Genomic DNA, 11,344 nt, shown 5'->3' on the forward strand with positions numbered 1-11,344 from the left:
CTGCGATCGCCAACAGGAGTGTGCCCTTGTACTTTTCAGTGAGGAAGGTACCATCTATAGATATCACCGGACGATATTGTTGGAATGCCTGTATAGCCTGGGGGAATGCCCAGAATAAACGGTCAAGTATTTCTTCATTTGGCTCCCTGGGGTGTTGACGTTGTCTCCTAAATACTTGAGTCCCGGGGTTACTTGACGATATCTGATGGAGCATTCTGGGGGCTAGGTCATATGCTTGCTCATATGTGCCATACAGCCTCTGGAAGATCTCCTCCTTCGCACGCCTTGCCTTTCCGGAGCTGACATGGAAGCCAATCTGATCTTCTGCAGTCTCTTGCAGCGTCTTCACACTGATATTGATGTCTTTTTCCACCAACACTTGCATGATATGTGACACATATTTTGCGGTGACGTTCCGGTGGTTATCCAGAGCCCCAACCTGCTCGCAGGTATGTGGTTCTATTTTTGAGATATGCCAGGGCTGACATACCCCAGAGCTCTTTCGAGCGATCACTCTCCCCCTACACCCCTCATTCAATTTGACACATATCACTTTTAGCTGACTTCGATCAGACTGCTTCACTCTGTGCTGTCGAGATATGCCCAATGCATACCTCTTTATTGCCTGGTCAGCGGATTCCTTGTCAGGGAAACTTTTCCCAACTAGCAGACTGTCCTCTCCTAGGCCTGGAACAGAGCGAAATTCATTGCTTATGGTCATGGTCTGTAAGAAGTCAGGGTCCATTGGACCTGCAACCGCCCTCTGGGAAGGACCGGCGCCTTCTTCGTCCGATGAGGATTCGGACGAAGATGAACGAGCATCATCATCTAACGCCTCAGGCAATCCCTCCACGTGTTCGCTGATGTCGACGACCGCGGACCAATATCCTGGGCCAGCATTATGGTGGCTAGGCATCTGCTCCGATGGGCCCATGCTAGGAGCAGCGGTGATGGCAAGCTGCTCCGACGGGCCGGTACTAGGGCTTGCGGTGATGGACAATTGCTCCTCTGCAGCGCTCCTACTACTTTCGACATCATCACTAGCTGAAATAAATTTCACATACACCATCGGCCATCCGTACATAGCAGCACCAGGTGTGCTTGCAAACCTCATGTACGTACGCCAATTTGTATCATTTTTTACCTCCCGCAAACCCCAACGGGGAGGTTCTGTCCTATCATTCCCTTCTACGCAGATAAGAGGCTCAACTGTCATCCTCATGCCACGCATCCCCTGACCAAATGGGACTCGGATGCATTTTCTTACATCCGCAAATGTTGTGTTAACCATATCTATCACTGTAACTTCCATCGAGTCACAGTTCGAGAAATCCACCCCTCCAAATTCATCACGTACGACATCTCCATAGAACACTACCAATTTTTCCATCGTACCTACCGCACAACCAGATTTTTAAAATAATATTAGTAACATCCTACCTTAAATCATATTCATGTTTTAATAATTTCGTTACATCAGATATTTTAACATGACATTATGACTTTTTCAAAATTACTACTCATTTATTGTTAAAAAGGATTATTTTACCTATAAGAATTCGTCAGACAATAAATTACGCCTCACGATATTTCCAACTAATATCATCCAGCTAACGTGCGTACTCACTTCTTCAATAAATTAGTTCTTTTTCTCGTATGTTATAATTTCACTCATACATACAATAATACTACACTAGCAGATATATGCTCCAATCCACCTAAATCCATCCATTTGTTCATATGTTAAAATTTCACTCATACATACAATAATATTTCACTAGACTACGCAAATTCAATGTTTTTTTTGACACAATGCAAATTCAATGTTACATGTCTAATTACTAAAGTAAGATACACTGCAGTAAACAACAAATGGTAACAAAATTTGTGCATGTACGAATATAATCAAATATCTCACATAACTCACCTTGATGTATTAGTCCTTCTACTGCCTCTTCACGCACTTAATCACGCACTTAATCACTAGCTATGCTAATTTTCTGTCTGTTCGTACGAGAGAAGCGAGAGAAGCAATAGCTGCGCGTGAGTGAGAACTTGCTCTGTGAGGAGAGCAGCTGCTGCTTTTAAAGCATGCGGAGTCAGACTGCTGAAGCACTTTCGGTGGTCTATTTCATGTATCAGTCGAGTCACGCCTGCACCAAATGCATGCGAATCGGGCGAGTTACACCCATACAACATTGAAATCATCAGCTGCAGTCCCTCCATTCACGCGCCAGCCAAAACCAGGGCAAAAAAGCAAAGCAATCAACTGAAAAGCAATGTGTGGGAATCAGTGCTCGTGGGAATCAGTGCTCGTGGGAATCAGTGCAGCAGGCCTGCTGCCCTTGTCGGGCCGGCAGCTGACTTGCCGCCACAGCCGGCGGAGGCAGGTGGCCACGTCAGCGTGCCGCCCTTGTCCGTGGCGGCAGGGCCCACCTCGGTCGACGGCCGTAACGGCGGGTGGACGGCAACCATGAGCGAGCGGACGTGCCGCCACAGCCCACGGCGGCAGGGCCTGCCGCCACAGCCGGCGGCAGCACCTGCCACGTGTCGGCTGGCGAGCGTGCCGCCATGGCACTTTTGCCATTTTCACTCACAGGTGGTCCTTTTTGCCATTTCATTGGGGTAGGTGGTCCTTTTTGCCAAAAATTCCGAGCTCATATGCTACTGCTTAAATAAAAAAAATCAAAAAAAATAGCAAACGAATTCAAAAAAAAAAATTGTACAATGAACATGAATATATGTTCTAACAGCATGCCAAGAATCTCCTAGAAAAGATACATGTAGTGATCTATGCAAAAAAAGACAAATCTGGTTGTTCTGAACAAAAAAATCCAAAATGCTCCAAGCAACACCAAACTTTGTTATTTTTGCAGACCACCAAACAAGTAATTTCTCACCACAAATGTTGTTTGGTGCTAGATCACATTCTCATGTTTGTTGTAAAAATATTCAGAATCTTTTGATTTTGCTTGCTATTTTTACAAAAAAAAAATAATGAAGCAGGAGCATATGAGCTCGGGTTCAGATGTGCATTTCGCGGCAGAACCTTCTATTACACAGCAGGGAAAGACATTGTTACATTGCACGGATGTGTATGAGATCTAATAACTGGTGCAGATAGATGAAACACAACAGTTACATTGTACCACACAGGGCCGTGCATTCCCGGTCCCAAATGAAACCATGAAAACAGGCAACAACTGCATTAGTTCATTTCTCTTCATTAGCTCCAACGCCACCGGCGGTAGTAGTACAGAAAAGTGACCTGTGGTTTCCACAGATTGAATCCAAACTGGCTTTGAACACCCCTAGTACTACATGTCAACAAAGAGCTGATGCTTCAGAAGCTACTTGATCCTGTTGTTGATCTCTGTGTAATGGAAGAACAAAGTTCCCAACCCAAGATCAAAGTTCCACAGCTGATCTCTGATGCGGTAAATTCGAGGCAACTAGGTTCCTCATTTGTCACCTGACACTAGAGTACATGATGCACTCCTTGGAAGTGAAGTGGAATGGCTGGTGGGGAACAGGGTTCCTGAAACACAAAAAACAACGTATGAATAACGATAAGATGGCAACACTGTAGTTCAATGTTTGGTGTAGGAAATATTCGAGTTGCAATTCAATCGGGGTCATCAGTGTGTAGCGTACGTAATTTGCATGTAAACATCTACTTCTGCATGAACTCAGACCCTGTGGTCAACAATGGACCACGGTACAAATGCTAAATGTTCTCATGTTTACCTAGGCAAACATGAGTAATGATTGAGTATATTCTCGTATGCGGAATGTTAATAGATGGTCGTGTGGCAGCTTGTACAAAGTCCAACTTACGGTCGAGGCCCGTAAATCTTGATCTGGCGGACATGAGTGTCCCTCCCGTTCAGGTGATTGGCCAGCACAGCAATTTGGAGCATAAATGTATGAATGAATGTTTCTCTGCACAAATATCCAAGAAAAAGAATTATGCAACAGTCTGCCAAGTCAGTACAATTAAACATGGAATCTGAATAGTATGAGTCCAAAATTAGCTCTGAAATTCTCATAAAATTCTAAATGTACTAGTGGGCAAATTATATCTCAAATGGGAAGCTAATGAAATATTATTAGAGTTAAACGAGTTAGCTGCATGATGATATAGTTGACACTTCAACTGAGTATCTAAAGTTTGTCAAAGCCCAAGGAAAATTCAGGTGCTAGCAAAAACATCATTAGTAACAAGGTAAACCACGAATTTATGCAAGCAGTGGCCTGCACAGGCAATGTGCTGAAAATTTGAGTTATCCAACATGACAACATGTCAAAACGTAATATAACTATTTTGGAAATTCCAAACATAAAAGCATTGTATGCCATAAGATGGTATTTGAGCTACCTTCTGAAATTTCAATGCCAGATGAAGGGAAATAAAGGCATCATAGGACTGATATGGTTAAGTTACAAAATGCATACCGGGGATCAGTTCCAGATAATGATACGTGAACCCATCCCACTGGCTTCAAAAGGTCTACCGTTTTAATTTCCTGCAAGCATGGCAAATATAATGGTTCATTATTTCAGATTAAGACAACATTATCTCTGTAGCTTGGAACTTCCACGGATCAACACACTGTTTACTGGAGAACAGCACAATGCAGAAGCATTGCAGTGCAGATCAAGTTTGCCAATCAATTGTTCAGTACTGTAATGTAATTCTATGATACTCTACTGGAATTTGACGCATAACAATTGTTAGCAAATCGCGTGCAATCATACTCTTTTTTTAGCTTACTGTACAATAAAAACAACGACCATAATACCAGTCAGCCAGAAGAGAAGAGAAGCCCTTCAAGGCAAAAGAGAAGTGTTTTCAACAGACAGCCATGAAAGGAATGACAAGAAGAATCATCAAAGCTTGAGACCTGGGTAAAAATGATGGCTCAGAGAAAAACCTTTCGCCGAATCACACCATGCTACTACCATCCCAGAACGACAATGCCAACAAAGACGATGAGAGGATCTCAGAGTCTTCGCTGGCCGTCCTTGCAGGGAGGCAGCCGTAAGACCGGCCTTTCAATTTCTCCTCACTGATATACATCACCAATGCATACGTACCAAGACACAACACCACCAACAGAGCAAAAAGAAATTATATATAGCAGCTCACAATCACTTGTTTGGCCAGCATACACAGTAGAAAATACTGAATGCTGGATTCGTAAAAGTCACAAAGACATTAACCAAGAAATGATCAAGCCAAAATAAAAAAGCTAGAGTACAGGAGGCCTTCAAGTTCAAGAACCTATGTATAACACCAGCTTGTGAGTATTGACACTTGTAAATCCTCAAGGAAACAACAATGTAACATATACTATACTAGTCTAATAGACCTCTCACAAAATGATTGGGAAAATAGCATCTTCATTTTTTTTATAGTAGAGATGGGGACTTACTTCCTCTACCACCAAACGAAACAAAAAAAGGTACTTGCTTGGCAGTTTCTCTCCTATCTTGTACATAGAAAAATAATTAGAAAAAACCATGTAATGTATATATCCTAATTCTTTTCCTGGATGGCTTTACCTATACACATGCATAATAACATTGTGGATATTTCATACTACAGAATTATGCTCAATCGTCCAAGGAAACATAGAATCTGTATGATCCAACAGTAATGCCAAAAAAACAGCATATAAACTTTTCTTGCATAACCATGGGCAGAAAATGGTTGATAAATTAAAGATGAGCTGAAGTAGACATGAAATTCTGCTACAAAATGGCTAAATCCAAACTTGGTTAAGCTGCATAAAAACAGACATTTGGCTGAAATGGGGGTTGACATTGAAATTTGAAGTGTCAAACATCAGATGAGATCTGCAAGCAAACAACTTTTGCTAAGTGCTCTCACCATCGAGCACATCTCATAACTTATGATTCAGAGATAAATGTGTGCTCTCGCTGGGCACAACACTGGTATGTTAAAGATTAGAAATATAACACGTGTAAATTCTGCGATCGAAACACAAGCCTTCTGAACAAACGATTTCTTGCGGCGAAGAGAGTTACCTTGAGATTGTGGAACCCATCGCCGGCCCGGATGGAGATCTTGCTCGGCGTGTAGCTCTCGTCGAGCTTGAAGTCCACGTAGAGCACAACAAGCTGCCAATGCTCACCAGATTCAGAAGCGAGAGAAAAAATCAGGCGCCATTTGAAGAAAATTGAACGGAAGGAGCAGTGGCGACCCGGCGCCCTCCTCCTGCTTACCTGCAGCTGCAACTTCTTCTGGAACTGGATGTTCACCAGGTGCGGCTGCGCGCCGTCGGACCTGAGCAAGAACCGAAATCCAAACAACTAGTCAGCTTCTGGTTTGGCGACAAGGGCAAGAAATTTAGATGGTGGGAGGGGAGGTGGCAGGGCGCTGAACTGCCAGTATGTGTCGAGGCTGTCGTCGCGGAGGGAAGAAACGCCGTTGCCGGGCTTGCAGGAGCTGACGCTCCAGGCGGCGGTCTTGGCCATCTCCCGCATGTCGGCGTCGACGGAGAGCTCCGGGCAGCCCTTGAGGCGTCCCGACGCCGGGGCTGGGGTGGTGGTCCCCGGGGTCACCGCCGCCTCCTCCTCGCCGTCGGACTCCATCGCCGGCTGAATAGCGCGCTCACGCTGCTCAAGCCCACCCTAGATCTGACAATCCCAGTCCCAATCCGTTTGAGGCGGACAGCAGAACACCAACAAAGAAACTGCAGGCAGATATCGAGGGAGATTTCGGACTTACCTACCGACGAACTCGGGAAGGGGGCGAACAACAGTTCCTCGCCGCTGCCGGCGCCGCCCGCCTCGCCCTTGTGCTGCAGCAGCTGACGCTCCAAGGCCGGGACCGGCGAGCCGCGAGTGCTGCCACCGAGCGACGGAGGCGAGGGTTCGGGCGCGTTCGGCCTCGGGGGTTCACTCTCCTGGCCACCTAGCGTAGGAGACGAGCCCATCAACATAGTAGCCGTACCCAACACCCAAACTATACCCAACTGTTCACATGGTCAGCCCATAAAAGAAATCGAACCAGTAAAGCCCATAAAGCCACTTGAAACCATTCTCAGATTTATCCCATCAGATTTATATGCGGATGATACAATCTTATTTTTGGAACATGATATTACTAAGGCTGTGAATATGAAACTAATCTTATGCATATTTGAATAACTGTCGGGTTTAAAAATTAATTTTCATAAGAGCGAGATTTTTAGCTTTGGTAAGGCAAAGGATGTGGAGGACAAGTATAGACACATTTTTGGGTGCGGATCTGGAACCTTACCTTTGAAATACTTAGGGATCTGGTACATTATAGGACTCTACGGAATGCAGAGTGGAACCCTATTGAAAATCGGTTTGCCTCCAAATTGGGGTGCTGGCGAAGTAAATTGTTGTCTTATGGAGATAGGTTGGTGATACGTCTCAAACGTATCTATAATTTCTTATGTTCCATGCTACTTTTATGATGATACTCACATGTTTTATACACACTTTATGTCATTATTATATATTTTCCGGCACTAACCTATTGACAAGATGCCGAAGAGCTAGTTGTTGTTTTCTGCTGTTTTTGGTTTCAGAAATCCTACAAAGGAAATATTCTCGGAATTGGACGAAATCAACGCCTAGGGTCTTATTTTTCCACGAAGCTTCCAGAAGACCGAAGGGATTACGAAGTGGGGCGACGAGGTGCCGCCACCATAGGGCCGCGCGGCCTGGATGGGGCCCGCGCCGCCTCCAACCCTGCCCTTCCGTCTACTTAAAGCCTTCGTCGCGAAAACCCCAGTACCGAGAGCCACGATACGGAAAACCTTCCAGAGACGCCGCCGCCGCCAATCCCATCTCGGGGGATTCAGGAGATCGCCTCCGGTACCCTGCCGGAGAGGGGAATCATCTCCCGGAGGACTCTTCATCACCATGATCGCCTCCGGATTGATGTGTGAGTAGTTCACCCCTGGACTATGGGTCCATAGCAGTAGCTAGATGGTTGTCTTCTCCTCATGTGCTATCATTGTTAGATCTTGTGAGCTGCCTATCATGATCAAGATCATCTATTTGTAATGCTACATGTTGTGTTTGTTGGGATCCGATGAATATGGAATACTATGTCATGTTGATTATCAATCTATCATATATGTGTTGTTTATGATCTTGCATGCTCTCCGTTGCTAGTAGAGGCTCTGGCCAAGTTGATACTTGTAACTCCAAGAGGGAGTATTTATGCTCGATAGTGGGTTCATGCCTCCATTAAATCTGGGACAGTGACAGAAAGTTTTAAGGTTGTGGATGTGTTGTTGCCACTAGGGATAAAACATCAATGCTTTGTGTAAGGATATTTGTGTTGATTACATTACGCACCATACTTAATGCAATTGTCTGTTGTTTGCAACTTAATACTGGAAGGGGTGCGGATGCTAACCCGAAGGTGGACTTTTTAGGCATAGATGCATGCTGGATAGCGGTCTATGTACTTTGTCGTAATGCCCAATTAAATCTCACTTTACTCATCATGATATGTATGTGCATTGTTATGCCCTCTTTATTTGTCAATTGCCCAACTGTAATTTTTTCACCCAACATGCTTTATCTTATTGGAGAGATACCACTAGTGAACTGTGGACCCCGGTCCATTCTTTTACATCGAAATACAATCTACTGCAAACATTGTTCTTTATTGTTCTTCGCATACAAACATCATTTTCCACACCATACGATTAATCATTTGTTTACAGCAAGCCGGTGAGATTGACAACCTCACTGTTAAGTTGGGGCAAAGTATTTGGATTGTGTTGTACATGTTCCACGTTGGCGCCGAAATCCCTGGTGTTGCGCCGCACTACACTCCGTCACCAACAAGCTTCACGTGCTCCTTGACTCCTACTGGTTCGATAACCTTGGTTTCTTACTGAGGGAAAACTTGCTGCTGTATGCATCACACCTTCCTCTTGGGGTTCCCAATGGGCGTGTGCTTGACGCGTCATCAGTTGGTTCTGATTAATTCGGTTCTCACAAGTCTTCCGATGTTTATGCTCTCCTTCTTGGAAATCCCAGTTGGGGTGAGGAAGAGGTTAGACTTTTATAGATCAATTTTTTTGGCAATCTGATGAGCACAAGAAGAAATATAGATTATCTAAATGGAATATTTTGGGGTAGACCAAAGGATCGGGGGGTATTTAGGTATTAGAGTTAAAGAACAAATGTTTACTAAGCAAATTGTTGTTTAAACTCCTTTCTGAGGAAGGTATGTGGCAGCAGCTCTTATGTAACAAATACCTCAAAAATAAAACACTAGCACAGGTTGAGGTTAAACCGACTGATTCACCTTTCTGGAAGGGTCTTATGCATGTTAAAAAGGACTTCTTCAAGCGGGGTTTTTTAGAGTGGGAGATGGAACATCTGTTAGGTTTTGGGAGGATGTATGGTTGGGCGATACTTCGTTATCACATCAATATTCAACACTTTATAATATCGTTCAACATAGAATGTGTTAATTTCGACTGTGCTTGCTACGGAACCTATCAATATTTCTTTCAGGAGAGGTTTGAATGATAATAAGTGGGTGCAATGGTTACATCTATGCCAATGATTAATCATAATTAACTTAACTGCTGAACCAGATAAGTTTATTTGGAAGCTTACTGAGTCGGGCATTTTTTTAGTCAAGTCTATGTACCTTGATTTGATGAATGGGCATACTGTTTATCTTCGTAAGTACCTATGGAAGTTAAAGATTCCTTTGAAAGTTAAGATCTTTATGTGGTTTCTTAGCGAGAAGGTACTTTTAACAAAGGATAATTTAGCTAAACGGAAGTGGAAGGGATGTCAAAAGTGTTGTTTTTGTGATTCCACTGAAACCGTTAATCATTTGTTTATTCATTGTCCTTTTGCGAAGATAATTTGGCGTATGATGTACCTTACTTATAATATTCCGCCACCAGCTAATATTACTAATATGTTTGATAGATGGTTGAATGGTGTGAGAAAAGATGACAAACAGAAGATTAGAGTTGGGGTTTCGGTCATTTGTTGGGCCATTTGGAGGACTAGAAATGATATTATCTTTAACAAATAAACTGAGACTAATTTTTTGCAGGTTATCCGGCGAGCTGCTCATTTAATCCAGCAATGAGTTTTCCTTCTGTAACGGCCCCGGGTAGTACCCCTATTAGATTTGTTGGTTGTTTTTCTTTTATGCATCATCATGGCATCATGCATATTTCAACCCTAAAATTATTTTACTAAAACACTATTTGTTGTCTAAAACCTTCACTCCCTTTATTTCAAATTAAATCCCTCCCTTTTTCTCTGCTTATTTTCCTTGCTGAAAACTATTTTAAAATGGTTTTAAAACTAAACAAGAAATAATAAAAGAACATGTTTACAAAATAAAAATAAAGGGGAGGAGACCTCCCACCGGCCAGGCCTTGCACCGGCCCAGCCGGCGGCCTAGCTTCCGGCCATCCCGGCCCCTCCATTGAAACCCTAGCTCCACCAAATCCTCCTTTGGTGTTTTTGCAGCCGCCCCCTCCACTTCTTTTCCAAAATCAATCAGGTCCTCCCACCCTCAGCCACTCTCTCTCCCTGCCCGACGTGAACCCGAGCGAGGCGCTCGCCCCTTCCTTCGATCCCCTCTCATCTCATCCTTGTAGGGATTCGTAGCATAGAAAACAAAAAATTTCCTACTGCGAGAACGCAATCCAAGCCAAGATGCAATCTAGAAGATGGGAGCAACGAGGGGATGAACGAGACTAACCCTTGAAGATTTCCAAAGCCTATAAGAGTAGGCTCTTATTGCTGCGGTAGACGATCACTTGCCGCTTGCAAAAGCGCGTAGAAGATCTTGATCACGGTGCCACAATCGGGCAGCACCTCCGTACTCGATCACACGTTCGGTGTTGATGAAGACGACGTCCTTCTCCCCGTTCCAGCGGGCAGCAGAAGTAGTAGCTCCTCCTTGAATCCGGCAACACGACGGCGTGGTGGCGGTGGCGGTGGAGATCTCCGGCGGAGCTTCGCTAAGCGTGCGGGAGAAGAGGAGGAGAGAGGGGGCGGCTAGGGTTTGGGAGAGGGGGTGGCCGGCCTCAATGGGTGCGGCCAAGCTATGGCTCTGTGGTGGTCGGACCCCTCCCCTATGCCCCTCATTATATAGGTGGAAGCCCCAAGAGTTGTAGTCCAAGTCTTCGAATAAGACCCCAACACCAAAACTTCCCAAAGGTGGGAAACCTACTCAAGGGGGGAGTCCTACCCAAGGTGGGACTCCCACCTTTTCCTTAGGTGGGGTGGCTGGCCACCATGGGTGGAATCCACCTGGGATTCCTTCCCCTTAGGGCTGGCCGGC

At 44.5% G+C, this 11,344-nt stretch overlaps 1 protein-coding gene across 2 annotated transcripts; it reads right to left on the reverse strand.

Moving 5' to 3' along the window:
* Positions 1–3,035: 3,035 nt before the first annotated feature.
* On the reverse strand, positions 3,036–6,878 carry LOC127301750 (anaphase-promoting complex subunit 10). Of its 2 annotated transcripts, none has more exons than XM_051332018.2 (7): positions 6,755–6,878; positions 6,410–6,663; positions 6,250–6,310; positions 6,052–6,144; positions 4,456–4,526; positions 3,838–3,942; positions 3,036–3,538 (listed from the first exon to the last, which is right to left on the reverse strand). In XM_051332018.2, the coding sequence occupies exons 2-7, from the start codon at positions 6,616–6,618 to the stop codon at positions 3,469–3,471; spliced, it is 609 nt and encodes a 202-aa protein (XP_051187978.1). In that variant the 5' UTR covers positions 6,619–6,663; positions 6,755–6,878; the 3' UTR covers positions 3,036–3,468. The 2 variants fall into 2 exon arrangements, with proteins under 2 accessions (XP_051187978.1, XP_051187979.1); XM_051332019.2 differs by having other exon boundaries at positions 6,759–6,842.
* Positions 6,879–11,344: the final 4,466 nt, after the last annotated feature.

Source organism: Lolium perenne, chromosome 7 (genome assembly GCF_019359855.2).
Source record: "Lolium perenne isolate Kyuss_39 chromosome 7, Kyuss_2.0, whole genome shotgun sequence".
Lineage (NCBI taxonomy): Eukaryota > Viridiplantae > Streptophyta > Magnoliopsida > Poales > Poaceae > Lolium > Lolium perenne.